The sequence below is a fragment of the Panthera leo genome, chromosome B1 (genome assembly GCF_018350215.1).
Source record: "Panthera leo isolate Ple1 chromosome B1, P.leo_Ple1_pat1.1, whole genome shotgun sequence".
Classification (NCBI taxonomy): Eukaryota; Metazoa; Chordata; class Mammalia; order Carnivora; family Felidae; genus Panthera; species Panthera leo.
The window spans coordinates 114,957,520-114,975,972 of NC_056682.1; the positions used below are offsets into that span (position 1 = coordinate 114,957,520).

At 40.5% G+C, this 18,453-nt stretch overlaps 1 protein-coding gene across 2 annotated transcripts in view; it reads left to right on the forward strand.

Moving 5' to 3' along the window:
- PAPSS1 (3'-phosphoadenosine 5'-phosphosulfate synthase 1) overlaps positions 1-18,453 on the forward strand; it is a 101,976-nt gene that overhangs the window by 61,585 nt on the left and 21,938 nt on the right. For both annotated transcript variants that reach the window (XM_042935745.1, XM_042935746.1), the window contains exon 10: positions 6,674-6,942. In XM_042935745.1, the coding sequence (XP_042791679.1) occupies positions 6,674-6,942 (269 nt within the window). The remainder of the gene's footprint in view (positions 1-6,673; positions 6,943-18,453) is intronic.

An 18,453-nucleotide genomic window follows, 5' to 3' on the forward strand; every position in this document is an offset into this window, starting at 1 on the left:
CAGACGAGCCTGTCAGAATCCTGGGGGAGGAATAAATGAAGGGTGAGGAAGAGTTGGTGGAAGTTTTATTTTACATGGAAGTGTGGGAACATGCTCCTCAGCAGCAGTCTTCTAATTCTGTGGTCTCTCTTCTTGCTGTACCTTCTCTGACGTCAATCCCGCACAGTCCTGTGGAGACCCCTTTTCTATAAAACATGACTGATTGAGTCACAGCCCCTGTTGAGTACGCTGCATCCTTCCTAACCTGGCATTCGAAATTCTACGTAATAATCTTATGCCAGGTTTTATATCCACCTTTGGCAAAGTGAATGCTTCTCTGTTCCCCAGACACATCTCTGCTTTCCTCTCTTAACACTTTGGCTCACACCAGTCAGCTTGGTTGCGGTGCTCTGTAGACTTCTCAGCCACATTGCATTTGTCTATCGGAGGTCAGTCAACAGCAGTCTGCGGGCCAAATCTGGCCTGCTGCCAGTTTTTGTAAATAAAGTTTTATTGGAAAACAGCCATACTCACTGGTTATCCATCGTCTGTGGCTGTTTTTGCACCACTTTGGCAGGGTTGGCATAGTTACAGCAGAGTCCCCCATGGCCTGTGAAGCCTAAACGATTCACTCTGGCTTTTTACAGAAAAAGTTTGCTTTTATGCGTGGTGTCAGCAGCTTCACAGTGTACTTTCTAGAAGTCAAGATTATAGAATTCCTGGTCTTTTTCCAGGAACATGGAGACAGAGGTCTAGAAAGAGATGGAAATCAGAAGTATAAATATTAAATTTGAGCCATCTTGTAGATCATCTCCCATTTTCAAACACAGTTAAAACAGTCTTAAACTAAGCCGTAAAGAATTACAAGTAGAAAGGCAAATATTTGACACTCATTGTGTGTGACAGTTAGGAAAATCATTGTCCTTTAGAAAATGAGGATGAGGATGTGAGGCAATAATGACAGTTGCTATAAGTATTAGTGGCCCCAGGTCCATAGTGGCTCATAATTTTTTTTCCATCCTTGATGGAAAATTGATGGAGGAAAATTTAATAGTGATGCATGGGGTTGTGTTAGTTGGGACAATATCCTGGGGTGTCAGCTTCCAATGGATCAGGTATTCCTATTATATTGTTCATCCAGGTAAGTTCTCTAGTGGACAAACCAGATGATGGTAAGGATGAAAATACAGCCTGCAACTAACAGCTCAAACCATTTGTGTAATTCATTGATAAATAGTTAGAAGAGATTGACTAGAAGTTTAAGAGAGACCTGGTAATATTGGCAAGAAAAAATGGGCAGACAGATCAAATGGTCGGTCATTGGATTTCTGAGGAGCAGATAGTAAGGAAATAATTCTACCTGGAAGAAATGTTGGCAGTAAAGTCCTTCATATGCTGCTAACGCATTTTTACTGAGTCATCTGTCTTAACTTTATCTGTTAAATGTTCAGTGTGGAGCTAGATTAATTCTTTTTGGAAAGAAAGCCTACACAGATAATAAATTATAAGGATCTGTGAAATATGTGTCTTTGAGACCGTTTATTCTATATGTTTCCTTTTGCACATCCTGTCGTATAAATAATCCTGCCAAATGGTGATTTTACAAAATCAGATTTTATCTGATTGAAGTCTAGGCATGTAGTGGTCATACCTGAGATATATCACCCAGGGGCCCTATTCAAAGATAGATGCCTGTTCCTGATTAAGGAGGACAGAAGCTAATGAGCACAGTGCTAACGCACCCTCATCTTGCAAACACCATCTGACAGTGTGAGTTTATGTTGGTGTGGACCTTGAACCACCAGTAGAACAGTGGGTTTAGTTTCTTGCCAGGAATATTTATTTATTTATTTATTTAAATTTTTTAATTAAAAGGTTTTTTTTTTTAATTAAAAACATTTTTTTTTAACGTTTATTCATTTTTTGAGAGACAGAGACAGTGTGAACGGGGGAGGGGCAGAGAGACACAGGGAGACACAGAATCCGAAGCAGGCTCCAGGCTCTGAACTGACAGCACAAAGTCTGACGCAGGACTCGAACTCACAAACCATGAGATCATGACCTGAGCTGAAATCAGACACTTAACCGATTAAGCCACCCAGGTGCCCCCCAAAGGTTTTTTTTTTTTTTTTTTTTTTTTAATGTTTATTTATATTAGAGAGAGAGAGAGCAAGCGCAAGCAGGGGAGGGGCAAAGAGAGACGGAGACAGAATCTGAAGTAGGCTTCAGGCTCTGAGCTGTCAGCACAGAGCCCGACGTGGGACTCGAACTCATGCTGTGAGATCACGACCTGAGCTGAAGTTGGACGCTCAACCGACTGAGCCACTCAGGCACCCCAAATTTGAAATTTTTTTTAAAGTTCATTTATTTTGAGAGACAAAGAGTGTGTGTGTGTGTGTGTGTGTGTGTGTGTGTGCAGGTGGGGGAGGGGCAGAGAGAATCCCAAGCAGGCTCTGGGGCTATGCACTGCACCCAGAGTGGGGCTTGATCTCACAAACTGTGAGATCATGACCTGAGCTGAAATCCAGAGTCAGATGTTTAGGGCACCTGGGTGGCTTAGTCAGTTAAGCGTCTTACTCTTGGTTTTGGCTCAGGTCATGGTCTCACAGTTTTGTGAGTATGAGCCCCAGGTCAGGACCTGCTTGGGATTCCCTCTCTCTGCCTCTCTCTGCTCCTCCCCTACTTGCGTTGTATCTGTCTCTCTCAAAATAAATAAAATGCCCCCCCCCCCCCCAAAAGAGTCTAGTGTTTAACTGATGGAGTCACCCAGTGCCCCTCCTTGTAGTCACTTTTTTTAATAGTTTGTTTGAATCGGAATGTAAATAAGGTCCACACATTGTATTTGCTTCATATGTCTCTTGTCATAATTTTTTACATTTTTTAACTTTTTGTTTTGAAATAATTTTAGATGTATAGAAAAATTACAAAAATAATATCAGGAATTCCTGTACATTCAGCCAGAATCCACAGCTACTAACATTATACTTTATTTGCTTTGTTGTTCTCACTTTCCCTGAAAGTTGTAGACATGAGGGGATGCCTAATTACCCCTTAGTATGTCTACATGCCTTTCCTAAAAATTCCAGTCTCCTGCCTAACCATAGCATGCTTGTCAAAGTCTGGCAAAGAATATTGATGTAACACTGTCAAGCCCATATACTCTGTTCAAATGCTGCCATTGTCTTAAGAAGGTCCTTTAGAGCAAAACCAACAACAGCAATCATGTTTTTTCTTTGCCACCTTTCCTTTCTGGTTCAGGACTCAGTCATGTCTCTTTAGTCTACTTCAGTCTGGAATTGTGTCTTTTATGATCTTGACATTTTTTAAGAGTACCTATCATTTATTTTGTGGAATGTCTGTCGTTTGGATTTATCTGCTGTTTCCTCACAATTAGATTCAGGTTATACAATTTTGTCAGAGATCCTACTGGAAGCATTTGTGAGTTCTCAGTGCATCATATTTGGTGGCTCACAATTTTGATTGGTCCTAAACTTTTTTTTTTTAAGATTAACTTTTAAAAAAAATTTACATTTCTCTCTTGTTTAAGATTGTTTGCCAGGTTTTCCTGCTGTAAAGTTAACAAATTTTGTACTTACTAAGAAGTATTTTTGGAGAGAGATTTTGAAACTATAAATATCCTATTATCAAACTTTTACCCACTAGTTTTAAGGGAAGCAAAAATAATATAAAAGCATGGAGGGGCATAAAACATTAAGAGACTCTTAAATACAGAGAATAAACAGAGGGTTGCTGGAGGGGTTGTGGGGGGGGGGGAGGATGGGCTAAATGGGTAAGGGGCTTAAGGAATCTACTCTTGAAATCATTGTTGCACCATGTGCTAACTAATTTGGATGTAAATTATAAAAAAATAAATAAATTATAGAAAGTAACAAAACAAACAAAAACCAGGTACTGCCAAACGGTGAGTTTTCTAATTGTTATTCTTCCTACATTTGTTTGTTGACCTTCTGCCATAAGGTAGAGTATTCCATTCTCTCCCATTGGTTTATTCATTTATTTTATTCTTAACTTTTTTTTAATGTTTATTTATTTTTGAGAGAGGGAGGATGAGCGGGGGAGCGGTAGAAAGAGAGGGAGACGCAGAATCTGAAGCAGGCTCCAGGCTCTAAGTTGTCAGCACAGAGCCTGATGCAGGGCTCGAACTCACAGACCGTGAGATCATGACCTGAGCCGAAGTCGGATGCTTAACTGACTGAGCCACCCGGTGCCCCTTGTTTATTTTATTCTTTATGGACTCACATATTCCTGTTTTACTCAGTAGGTTACAATTCATTACTATCATTAGCATTATTATTTACGTTGGTGTTTAACTTGTCCTGGGTTGGCCATTGGGGTTTGTCATTGGGTCATACTGGTTGCTCTACCCACTCATTTTCTGAGCACTTCCTTTCTTTATGACACACAAGATGTTCCAGCTCATGTTGTACTTGCCTTGCCCTAGCCCTAGAATCAGCCATTTTGCCAGTGGTATTTAGAATAGAAAATTTGGGCTTTTGTTTTGCTCATTGTCCTTGGGTAGTGGTTGCTTGCAGGACCTTTCAGTGGACAGAACTAAGAGGTGTGTATATGTATATGCACACACACACACACACAACCCCACACATTTATAGGTGAAGACCATGAGCTCATGCCGATACTTTCAGTCCTAATTCAGTACCACATAGTCTATTCTAGCCTTTCTCCTTTCCGTATTTATGCCTTCCATCTCCGACAGTTTTTTGTTTTAATGTTTTTAATAGTCGGGGAGGGGCAGAGAGAGGGAGGGAGACAGAGGTTCTGAAGCAGGCTCTGGGCTGACAGCAGCGAGTCTGATGCAGGCTTGAACCCACAAACCGTGAGATCATGATCTGAGCCAAAGTCATACTCTCAACCAACTGAGCCACCCAGGCGCCACCATCTCCTACAGTTGAGAATCCTGGCTCTCATTATCCTTACTATATTTATGTATTTGCTCTCCCTTGCTGTATGTAAGCAGTCTCCCAAACAGGTGGTCTCCTGGGCCGTGGTGCTGCAGACTTGTGCTGGCCCAGAGTCCTCCCCACTCCCTGAGGTGTGAGTCTGGAGTCTCCCCCCCACTCCCTATCAGTGCAGTGACTCCCATTGGCCCAGGAGGAGGATTCACTGATGCTTACTAAGTGTGTTTGTTGAGATCAGGCTGTTTATAAAGAATGGGCAGCATAAAGTGAAGGGAAGAGAGGAGAGAGGTGAGTGACCAGACTTAGGCCAGAATCAGAGTGGGTAAGGTCAGGCAGTAAGTAATCTCCTAAGTGGGGAAATATATACATTCTTCATTTGTCCTTTTATGAAGGACTAGAGTATATGCAATAGAGTCAGGAGGTAAAATTGCTTCTTGCTCCCAGAGTAGGAGGAATTATGGAGTTTTACTTAATGGTCAAAGGGATGTTTGGGGATCTTTTTATATCCATATATAAAACAAAATTTGAAGTGAATTCAGGATAGAAAAACTTTCAGGTGTGTACCCTCTTCCCATCTCCTTAAGGCAGAATAGTTTTAAATGCTCATATATTTGTATCAAGACTTCCTTATTCTTTGTACCTTGTATCAGCTATTTCATGGGTGAAAACCAGCCTTGTTCATGTATAAAAGGTAACCTAACAACTTCAAAGCATAACAATAATGCTGTAAATCTTGGAATATCACAGGATGTGTGCACCGCCCCCCCCCCCCCCCCCCCCCCCCCCCCCGCGCTCAAAAAACCCCAAACTGCTGGTCAAGTAAGGTGCCACAAATTTCCTCCTGTGGCCTTTTGTCATCATGATAGAAGACAGAATTCAGAACAGATTGGGGAAGACATTGTATGATTTGACTTACAGTTGTTAGAAGAGGGGAAGATATTCTTCTGAGTCAGGCTTGGACCAACATGGCTTGATGCTCTACCACATGTTGTGAGGGCAGTAAAACACACAGCTCTTCTAACTGGGTTCACCACTCTGTTCTGTGAAATTTCTCTATGACTCCAAAGAACCATGCTTTCTAAGAACATAGCCTGTTAGCAAGCTCCATGTGGGAGTAAAGCCAGGGTTGTAAGCAGAATTAGTCTAGGAGTTTTCATTGCTTGGGTGATAGCAATGGCTCTTGTGAGGGATAGTGTTGTTGCTAAAAACTGTAATACAAAATCTAGACCTGGCATCACAAAACAACATAGGGTTCTAGTCAAGCAAAGTTAATCAGTGTATATGAGCACATTTGGGTAGTAAGTAACTTCTTTAAACTATAAATTTTTCTACCTTCCTGTCTCCTTTTAATAATGCAGTGTCTTAGGTACTATGGAGGGATTGACCTGGTGGGTAATTACGGCATAGGCCAAGAAATTATATCCATTGTGAGCAGCTGAACCAGGATGTTGGGACCAGAAAGTCTGGTGATTATTCTCGTTCCCCGTGAATGCAGAAAGCAATTGTTGTAAATCCATGACCATTCTATTACACATCCTCAGGCATGTAAAATTTGTAAAGTAAAAACATAGCAGAAGTAGAGGTCAAGTTGCCTTGGAGTAAAAGGTCAAAGCAGTATATATTTTTCACTAGTCTCTGATTGTGGGCATGTATGTTTGTTTAATCCTAAGCATCAAGCTTTAGGAAGAATTGCTTATCCTTTGGAAGGTAATCTGTTAGAAAAGTACTATTCTTGACTCTGGAAATTCTCTTTTCAGATGCTGTCTTTGCATTTCAATTACGCAACCCAGTGCACAATGGACATGCTCTGTTAATGCAGGATACCCATAAACAACTTCTAGAGAGGGGCTATCGGCGCCCTGTCCTTCTCCTTCACCCTCTTGGGGGTTGGACCAAGGATGATGATGTCCCTTTGATGTGGCGTATGAAGCAGCATGCTGCAGTACTGGAAGAAGGAGTCCTGAATCCAGAAACAACAGTGGTGGCCATCTTCCCATCTCCCATGATGTACGCTGGGCCAACTGAGGTAGACTGCTTTTAAGATTTGAACTGCAGCACAGTTGAAATCACATTTACTAATACAGCTAGAGTGGATATTTCTCTGATCTGTTGGTCTGTTCCAGTCATTGCCTGGAGTACTCTCATGCTCTGTTGGGAATGTTCTTTAGAGGTGGTCCCAGAAAAGCAGCCTTCTTGTGAACAAGAAGACAGAGACTTCTCTTGCTCTTATTGTGGCTTTTGGTCCCAGTTTTGTGAAGGAGGGAACATTCCCTGCAGACAGATGGCTCAGTGAGCTTGGGAAGGTGTGACAGAGGTACCCCTTAAAACTGTTGGCTAGGTTACAGACTGGGCTCTGATAATACCCATCTTAGTCCTTTAACAAAGTAGTGTCATTCTTCCCTGGAAACAGATTTGGTCTGATTTTTGTAGCTTCTAAATTTTGGAAGGGCCACAGGTATTTTAGTGGGAAGGTAAGCATGGTACCTTTTAAAAAATTCTCAGAACACATTCTTCATCTGTTTATAAAAGACTGGAGCAGAATAGAGTCAGGAAGTAAATTATTTTTTTTTTTTAATTATTTTAAGTTTATTTATTTATTTTGAGGGAGAGAGAGAGAATGAGCCAGGGAGGGGCAGAGAGAGAGGGAGAGACAGAATCCAAACCAGGCTCTGCACTGACAGCGCAGAGCCTGATGCAGGGCTTGAACTCCTAAACTGTGAGATCATGACCTGAGCCAAAGCAAGAGTCAGACACTTAACTGACTGAGCTATCCAGGTGCCCCAAAATTACTTCTTGATATTTGGTGGGAGGAGGGTTCTGGAGTTCTCTTTAGTGGGCAAAAAGAATGTTTTGAGATCTTTTTATGAGCATACATATAGAAGAGCACTTAATCAGGTTTTTGCTTCAAGGCAGAATAGGCATTCAAAAAAAAATTTTGTTGAATGGATGAAAAAATCAATGAATGACCTAAGAAACAGTATGTGGCAAATTCCTAGCCAGCTTTTTGTTGAATTTTCAAGATGAAGTGCACATTATCAATTTATTTATATTTACTTGGGAGGCAAACCCTTTTAAAAAAGATCTAAATAATTTGTGTATATTCTGTGATGTCTTCCTCCAAAAACATTTAGGAAATCCAAGCGTGTTTGGCTGTTTAGGCTCAAGCCTAAAAATTTTCATTGGAACTTAGTTGTGGGGTTGTACACTCTTACTCTTTATCCAAGAAAAACCAACAAAGATAAAACAATCATAACAAAAAAGCTGAAAGATTAAAATGTATTTGATTCTCTTCTTAGATCCAATGTAAATAATGCATTGGAACTTCAGTAGATAAAACTCCTCATATTCTTCTCTCTTTGTTGGTATCAAACGTTCGTGAAAATGGGGCAGTGATCGCCCTTTAAGTTTCCTAGAGACCACTGCGACCTTTAGTTCTTATATCTCAAAGAGTGATTAAATTGTTTTTGAGAAAATAACGAATTTTGTTCCAGTAGTTCCACACCCTTTCCTTTGGTGCTGTCTTCATTATCATTTTAAAGGAATCATTTGGTCTGAAATTCTGCGGAGTTTGGATGAGTGGTTTTGAAAATGGGAGTGACCCAAGCGACCAGCGTCAGGAATAGGCTACCTAGGAAAGGGAAGGGCTTTACCATCCCAATCCAGGATATATTTTGTCCTCTTTGTGTTTCGTTTCTTTGTCCTTATGTAAAAGGGGAAGAGAGATGACATTTTAAATAAACCAAAAATTGCTTTTAAAAAGGTGAGGCTGAGAGGATAAATAGTAAAAACAGCCAGCTATGGTAAAAACAGATTATGCTTTCTTGAGAGAACACAATAGAGGATGGAAGCATGCTGTTTTGTCTACATCGGAAAGGTTTTTACATCTTCTGATTTCAGAACCTGGGCTGTTTCTTATGGAAGATTCAAAGGTGAAGGTATGTAAAGGTACATTTGGGGTGCAAGCTAGCATTTTGGCTTATCTAAGGGTTGAGTTTTTGGCAAGCATAGCTGACTTGTTGGTGAGCTGGCTGCAGCAGGCCCTTCCTTGGCCTCAGATTTGACTCCTGTGGCTACCTGTCGGGGCATTGTCTGGTGAAGACACTACAAGCCTGCTGTCGGGGGGTCCGGGCATGGTTGTGGTTTGCCACTGGTTGGTTTGTAATCTCAGGTTAGGCTTCTTTGGACTTCTCTGGGTTACATTTAAATGCACAATAAATGATTATTTAACTGGTGCACAGGGAGGTCGGACTAAATGTTCTTTAAAGGGTCTGTTCCAGGTCGTTTTCTAGTTTGTCTTATTTTATTTGAACCTCATATTTAAGTGTAGCATACGTAGGAAGCAGCGCACATTTTACAGATGTATGGTTCAATGAATTTCTCCCATTTGAACAGTTATACGGCCAGCATCCAGACTTTAAAAAACAAAGACTATTAATCTGCACCCTACATGCTGTCCTTCCTGTCCTTCTGTTCCCTCCCTGTTTTCCCCCAGGTGGTCATTGCTATCCTCACTTCTTACATCGTGGGTCCAATTTGCTTGTGCCAAAGTGTGGATACCCTGGGAAGCAGACTCTGAGAGCAAGGTTAGAGTTCAGGAAATGTATTAGGGAGAGCCCTTGGGATCAACGCTCATGGAAGAGGAGAGAGAGAGGAAGGGAGTGGGGTTGGGTAGAGGGAAAAGTTGAGCTGTGATTCAGTCTTAGCGGAAGCCTGATTTGACCCTATGGAGTCATGGAAAGGCCCTCAGAGATGTTCCATGTTGCAGAAGAAATAGTCACTGACGCCCCTGTGTTGACCAGTGATTGGCTGCCCAGGGAAGGGGCATGCCCTTGGCCACTGTTGCTCTTTTCTGCAGAGGCAGTTTCTGAAGAAGGCTGACAGCTGCTGGGTGTGTGTTGGCCCCTCTCCCAGAAGCTAGGAAAGAGTCCTCTTTTCCTGGGGGGACCCAAGTGTTGCATCACAACATCCAGTCCAGCCTTTTTATAACTGAAATCATACAGTATATACTTTTTTTGTGTCTGGTTTCTTTCATTTTACATTGTGTTTCTGAAACTCACATTGTGTGTGGTTATTCTTAGTACAGTCACTAAGTACTACCGTACTTGTGTGTGACTACACCCAATTCTGTTGGTGGGCATTTGGGCAGTCGCCAGTGCTTTGCTATTAAGAATAATGCTGGAAAAAAAATTGGGTGTTGTATGGAAACCAATTTGACAATAAATTTCATAAAAAAAAAAAAAAAAAAGAATAATCCTGGAGGTGGCTCAGTTGATTAAGCATCCAACTCTTGATTTTGGCTTAGGTCATGATCTCACAGATTGTGAGTTCAAGCCCTGATGGTGTGGAGCCTGCTTGAGATTCTCTGTCCTCCTCTCTTTCTGCCCCTCCCCCTGGCTCTCTCTCAAAAATAAACAAACATAAAAAAAAAAATAGTGCTAGTATGAGGATTTTAAGTGCATGTCTTTTCATGGACATTTGTGTTGGTATATTCCTAGGGCTAGCATTGGTGGGTCATAGGGTATGCATTTGTTCAGCTTCAGCACATGCTGTGCATCAGTTTTCCCTTGTGGTTGTACCATTCTACTCTTCCAAGTGAGAAAATAAGTTATGTCCTCACTATACATGATTATCTCTTCTCTTCCATTTTAGCCTGTTTGTTCCTTTAGCCTATTTAGCCTCACATTTTATAATACTTTACTACTTCTTAGCCAACCTCAAAAATGTTTTTATTGAGCCAGTTTTACTGGAGAGGAAATGGAGAAGTGGGAAATGAGTTGTATTTATATACAATGATTGAGAAATGGAATATAATAATAGCTCATTTTCACTGAGTTTTTACTGTATTTGCCTGGCAACATTTCAGGGATTTTATGTGTAGTAGCTAACTTATTCTTTCTAGTAACACTAAGAGGGTAGGTATGATTATTCTCAGTTTACAGATGAGGAAACTGAGGTAGAGCTGTTAATAAACTTTTCTAGATCACAGAGTAGTCTATAGATAGTCTGGGTCCAGGGCCATGTACTATAACTTCCACAAATTTTTTTTTTTTAATTTTGTGGTATATTGTTAAAATATATATTTTTAAATATTTACTTTGAGAAAGAAAGAGAGGAAATCCCAAGCAGGCTCTGTGGAGGGCTCGAGCTCATGAACCATGAGATTATGACTTGAGCTGAAACCAAGAATCGGATGCTTAACTGACTGAGCCACCTAGGCACCCCAAAATATGTTTTGAAATAAGTGGCCACATATGTTTTGAAAAAGAGTTTGGAAATAAATTCTTAAATCATCCTATAAGAGTCCCAAAACAGTGAGGTCAGATGGCCCTGTCTGGTGTTCACTGGAAGAGGAACTTGTACACAGTGGCTTTCAAACTTATTTTTTGTTCATCACTGCCTAGAATTGTGGGTTGTGAGATATTTTTGTCCATCTGTATTCTTGCTCTTTGTATTCTTTTTTTTTTTTTTTTTTTTTTTTAAATACTTATTTATTTTTGAGATAGAGAGAGACAGAGCATGAACAGGGGAGGGCCAGAGAGAGAGGGAGACACAGAATCTGAAACAGGCTCCAGGCTCTGAGCTGTCAGCAGAGAGCCCGACGTGGGGCTCGAACTCACGGACCGTGAGATCATGACCTGAGCCGAAGTCGGATGCTTAACCGACTGAGCCACCCAGGCGCCCCTTGCTCTTTGTATTCTTATGATACCTGCCTCATGGTATTAGTAATATCTGCCTGTCTTTTTGTTGTTGTTGTTGTTGTTGTTGTTGTTGTTGTTAGGAGTGGATAGGATGATGTAAATCATTTAATACATTGCCTGGTTGGTGACAGCACATGATAATAATATCAACCGTCTTTACTAAAAACAATAACAAACTGCTTTGCTGCAAGTTCTCAACACCCCTAGGATTCTGTCCCCACATCATGGGAACTGCCTATACCTCAGGGCACTTGTCAATCTGTGTGAAGTCCTAGAATTTCAGCTTTGGAGGGGTGACCTCCTCTGGAACAGACTTCATGTCCTTTGGTTTGGAATGTCCTTTGGTGTTTGAGATAATATATAAATAACATGAAAATAAATAATAAAAAGAATGAAAATAACCACTTTTTGAGTGCCTGGGTGTGTGTCTGTCACACTGAATAGATTCTTTGCCTACATTGTATAACCTCATCCCCACAACAACTCAATGAGACAGCTTTGTTCTCATTTTACAGATGAGGTTACTGAAGCTCAGAGAGGCCAAGTAGCAATGGTGGTCCATCAGAGAACATCAAGAGTGGGACAGTAAAGTGGTAAAAGCAGATTTTATTCAGGAACTATTGCGATAGGGAAAAGAGTCCAGTATAAAACTATGCTCACTTCTGAATACTGCTAAAGTGGGGATTGACAGCCAAAGGGCAGAGTGGGTGGTAGTGGGGAAAGGGTGGGGAGGTGGTTGGAGGGGGCTGGTCAGTGGATAGAAAATTACCAAGAGGAAACATCAGAAGTTATGAGCAAGGGATGATTTCAGTTAAGCAGACGTCGCAGGATTCTTGCTGAAAGTAGGCCACCTGATCCAGTATCACTTGGTTGGGGGGTGCAGGTGAGGAAGAAGAATTTGATCACATGTCGAGGATGGAGAGTTTTGGCTAACCTGACTTGGCAAGAATTTTGCTAAAGCTGGGTCACATGAGCTGTACATGGAAGGACACTGAGGGCTTAGAGGAGCCTCTCTAGAGTTAGGTCAAAAAGTGAGTCAGATCTTTCACCAGCATGACTGCAGAGTGGTGCTGAAACTGTGGCCTGATTCCATGGCCTGCTGTTCTCTTCTCCAGAGCTCCTTGCTGCCCGGAAGTCCCTAAGGGGCCTGTGCTTTGCCAGTGGGTGGGAGGGCAAAGAAGTCAGGTGCCTGCACAGAGCTCTCACGTTTTCTAGAAGAGTATAAAAGCACCTTAAAGTTGTATCTGCCTTGTAGATCTCTATCTGGAGTATTAGTTATAAGCTAAGGGGTGTGGCTCTTGTCAGGAAGCACTGATCTGGTACCTGAGCAAGGGGCAGTTTTTAACTTCTGAACTTTTTAAAGAACAAACTAGAAGTTCTAGTAAACACCTTTGTATTTTAAACCCCTTAAATGTTTTACTGTTTACGACCTGGCAGGGTGTAAACTGTTAGATTGAGTGACTTAAGAAAACTATTTCTTTTTCTCAAGTGCAAGTGCACCACCCCCCCCCCCCCACCTTGAGTGTTTGACTTATTTGGCTTATTCACAGCCTTAAGTGAAAAATTTTTCTGTAATTAAAAAAACACTCATTTTTTTGTAGCTTTTCCAGTGACATCAGGAAAAAGTCTGCCAGTAATGCTTATTTGCCAACTAATAATAATAAAAAAATAAAAACAATGACTCTTCCTTTAATCATTTTCTGTAGGTCATTTAGAAGGCATTGGTACCAGATTTGTTTCCCTAGCACAAATGCTTTTTAGAGCAATGAGCAGCTGTTAAGCCTGTTTGGTTATCAACAGGATGTCCCTGATTTTCCAGTCTGTAAAGATTTAATGGCTTGATTCCTAAATTCCATTTTAGGAATTGGGTGGGTGGGGGAGGCATGTGGAGCGAGAGTTACTTTTCTAATGCTGAAAAGGTGTTATGTGCGTGCATTTTCATTTTTGTGAGGTATCCATTGACTGTAGGAAATTGTGGTTGTCCTATCTCACAAAATACTAAATCCATTTTTGTGAAGGATAAATAAATGCATGAGAGTGCTGAAAGTCCTATGTATTATGGAATGTGAATGTGTGCAGCTAATAGCTACATCCTTGGTTTAAGACATTTGGATGAGGTTAACCAGTCGAATTTCGGAGGAAACATACAGTTGGAGGTAGCGATTTTTCTTTGCTGTGGAAGTTATCCATGCATGAGTAAATGACTCCTTAATAGAAACTGTTTCTGTGTAAATGAGCAGATGCCCTACGTGGGGGACAGTAGGAGCATATTGCCACCTGGATGCCAGTGTGTTTATTTAATTAGTTTGTGTTTCGCACCAGGATCTGCAGTGTAAGTAGGATGTCTGTTAGGATATACATCTGTTCTCCCTGTAAGCACTTCTAAGAGTTCCAGCAACCTAAAGGGACATTACTTCTTGAGATCTGAGCCTAATTATAGGAGCCATAGACTCCCAAATTTTAATTATAAACTTTGATCCTCTCTGGGGTCTCTGATAATTTTGTCTTCTCATTTATATTATTCACGTTTCTAGAGTAGTGCAACACAGGCTTACAGTCTCTTATCCAGAATCTTTGGGGTCATGTATTACCTAATTCTCCTGGGATATAAAGCACATTAATATTTCTGTAGTGAATGACTCTTCACACCGAGTGGGATCAGTAGAGCCCGTAACTAATTTCATGTCAGTTTTGATCGGGTTTTACGACTAAATTAGTTTTAAAAGCTCGGCATTTGGGGTTTTTGATTTTTCACAGGGATGTGTTACCTAATTGTAATTTCACAGAATGTACATATATCCTGTTGTATACCTTAAACTCACACAGTGTCGTATGTCAATTATATCTTTTTTTTTTTTTATTTTTTTTAACGTTTTATTTATTTTTGAGACAGAGAGAGACAGGGCATGAACAGGGGAGGGTCAGCGAGAGGGAGACACAGAATCTGAAACAGGCTCCAGGCTCTGAGCTGTCAGCACAGAGCCTGACGCGGGGCTCGAACTCAGGGACCGCGAGATCATGGCCTGAGCCGAAGTCGGCCGCCCAACCGACTGAGCCACCCAGGCGCCCCTAATTATATCTTAATAAAGCTGGGAAAAATTGGATTTCAGGTTTTTGGATAAGTAGATGTGGGGTCTGTTGCACAAAAACATTTAGAATCTGTTGATGTATTTTTATTTTGAAAGTAATTTTGAGGGGCATCTGGGTGGTTCAGTTGGTTGGGCATGTGATTTGGGGTCAGGTCATGATCTCGTGGTTCATGAGTTCAAGTCCCACATTCAGTTTGCTGTTGTCACCGCAGAGTCTGCTTTGGATCTTCTGCCCCCCACCCCCCCCCCACCCCCCACCCTCTGCTCCTTCCCCGCTTGTGTGCGCTCTCTCTCCCTCAAAAGTAAATAAACCTAAAAAAAAATAATAATTTTGAGGATCTGTATAGTCTGATATTTTATATATTTTTAGCTTATATTTAGTTTCTTGATAACTGAAGTTACTAATTTAATTCAGAGACATTAAATTTTATAAGTGTTTTAGGATGCTTTTCATGGTGGAAAATAATCCCTTTTTTCTCCTGATTTTTCTATAGATTCTCTGCTCAGCATCTGTTCTGGTTTCTTACTAAAGCAGCATCATGTTCTAATATTGTCTGTTAGTCTGGTTTTCCGAGGTTTCCTGCAATTATGTAATCTACACTGTTTCTTTCCTAAATACAGTGCTAATTAGAATTTTTTTCTGCTGGCGTTCCATCTTACTGTAGGGCCTGACACGGTATAAGGGCTCAGTAAGAATAGGTATGCATGGATTTGGGGGCTGGAGATGCCCAGGAATAATACTTGATCTCTGAGTTGTTCATTTTGCAGCCTTGGACATGTTACTAAAACTCTCTAAGTTACCAGTGTACTTATTTATAAAACAGGAATAGTAACTGATCAATGTGCTGTATATATAAAATGGGATAATATTTATAAAACACTTTGTGCAGTGACTAGCATATTAGGAAGAGCTCAGTAATTGGTACCTGTTTTGATCTTCTCTGACCTGGTAAAGGACTTCATGAAATGTTTTCCAGTGCCTTACCACCTTTGGTTCCTTAAAATAATACTCGCTGAGAGAGTGGAGAGGCAGAAGCAAATCAAGCTCTTTGGTCTCTTTTTAAAAGCAAATTTTGGGACCCCGGGCTTGACAGGCAGGAGCAAGAGGGGCAATCTGGGCCATGGTGGATTTACTCCCACCCACCATGGGAGAGTTTCCCCTCCCCAATCCTCCCACTCCGCAAGGCTGGGCTCAACCAGGACAGCATTATTTATAAATAAAATTAGTTTGGTTGCTTATGGTTCTGAACAAATACATCTCTTACATTTGAATTGTATTAGTTCGAAGACTCAGCTGAGATTCCTTGTGAAAAAGGGGACCTTTGGAAAAACTTGTAATTTGAATGTCAGATCTCAGTTTCTTGATTTGCAGAAGGAAGGATTTGGATTCCACAGTCAAAACTCCCTTTCAACTCTGAGGACTGTGTGAGAGTAATTCTAAGTTGTGTATAATTACAAGTTGGAGAATGAAACATCTAAGTAGAATTTGTAATTTTTGCATTGTACATCAGAAATGTGACTCTTGTCAGGACTCAATACCATACAGAGTAATAGATATTGGTAGAAGCATTTAGAGTACTAGTTGCACCATTAAGATAGAAAGCCATTAGAACCAGAATCTAATGATGGGAAGGATGAACCTCCTTTTTCATTTGTCTCTCTAGATTTTCCAGTCACTTGAAGAGTTTAAAATGATGCCTACTGCTGAGAAATCAGGAGGCAAGCCACTATGATTTGGGAGTTTCAAGAAAATAGATTAATATTTGAGTGATTAACGTACAAAGAAGAGAGGGGTATTTTAACATGCAATTCATGAGATGAATGAAGGTAGTCTTTTTACCCAACAAAAGTAGATCATGGATTTGACTTTCTAAAGAATTTTTGTGTACTATTAAAATAAGTACGTTTTTGATAGTCTGGAAAAGAAAATTTGCACATTTATGTAAGAAAATCATTTCTGTGCCTAATGTTCTTTTATAAACCAGTTGAGTATTTGAGTTTTGCTATATGGAATGTTGACTTTGATAAAATTTATTACACTTCTCTAAAAGCAAATGTCGGTATAAATATATAAAGAAATAGGTCACTTAAGTTGGCCATATATTGTTCTACTTATTATTCTCAATATTCTTAATAAGAAAAGTTGGACATACATACTTAATCTGCTAGGCTTCTGGGATAGTGGGATTTCTCAACTAGGGCAGGAGAGGATGGTGTAGGTAGGAGTTGTGGTATTATAAGAGGTGGTATTTTTAGTTACATATTTTTATAATGTAATTTTATTTTTTTATTATTTTTTATTTTTTAAATGTTTATTTTTGAGAGAGAGCAAGAGTGAGCGAGCAGGGGAGGGACAGAGAGAGAGAGAGGGAGACTCAGAATCCAAAGCAGAGCTGTCAGCGCAGAGCCTGATGTGGGGCCCAAACCCACGAGCCATGAGATCATGATCTGAGCTGAAGCTGGACGCTCAACCGACAGGGCCATTCAGGCACCCCGATAATATAATTTTAAATTTGGAAAGTTTGTTCATTTTTTGTTTCAGAAACTCCTGAAAATAAAATTTACCAAAATCTTTGCCAGGTTTGAGAGTAGGGGGATAGGTGATGGCTGCTATTTTTCTAATGGAGTCAGGGAACAAATGGACTTTATGTTTGTCAAAAGGGATGTCAATTAAAAATGGGTAAGAGAAAAATAAATGGATATGTGACACTTTTCTGGGAAAGATGGACATATTGGGATGAGCAGTATGGGACAAGAGCAATTCCAAGGTACTTACATTATAAATATTGTGTGTGGGGAGAGAGAGAAGATGGCGGAGTACGAGGACGCTGGGCTCACCGCGTCCTGCTGATCACTTAGATTCCACCCACGTCTGCCTAAATATAAATAGTATGTATGGAGATGTATAATTTGGGTTTGTGTCCATCAATAATCTTTTGGTTCATTAGTCACACGATATCTTAGTAAATCTATGAGGGTGGCAAGGAGCAGGCATTATAGGATTAATATTTGCATAGATAAATGTAATTTGAGTCAATTATAATTGAATTATGAACTACTTCCCTATTCACACTATTGAACAGCAAAACTTAATTAATTCTGACTTGGATTACAATATAGAAATTAAAGATTTGAATAAACCTTAGCCCGCACAATGTACTTTGGGAGGAAATTCTGAGCAGATATCTATTTTACCTACAGTTATTGACTCTAAGTAGTCCATAGTCTGTGTAAAATTTTGATAAGACACTTCTCAAACCTTATTTGAAAGTGAAGTGAGATAATTGTTGGACCTCAATATTAGGTAGAATTTGAACAGGGGAAGTTTAAAGAATTACTAGACTTCAATAGAAGAGTAATTATAAAAATGTAAAGTGAACTCTGAAGGGTACCCTAGGGTTGAGGGAGATTACAAAAGTAGAGATAAACTTAGAAAAGAAATCCCCCTCCCTAAAGCTGGGCTTCAGACCTCATTGAAAAAGGCATGGTTTAGGGGTGCCTGGGTGGCTCAGTTGGTTGAGTGTCCAACTTGTGGTTTTGGCACAGGTCATGATCTCCTGGTTCGTGGGATTGAGCCCCGCGTTGGGATCCACACTGACAGCACAGAGCCTGCTTGGGATTCTCTATCCCTCTCTCTCTGCCCCCCAGCCCCCATAAATAAGTAAAGAGAAAGCATGGTTTCATCCCACCACATGGTGGAGAAATTCAGTGGACTGTCTGGACCATAACTGGTTCACAAAAACCAGAAAG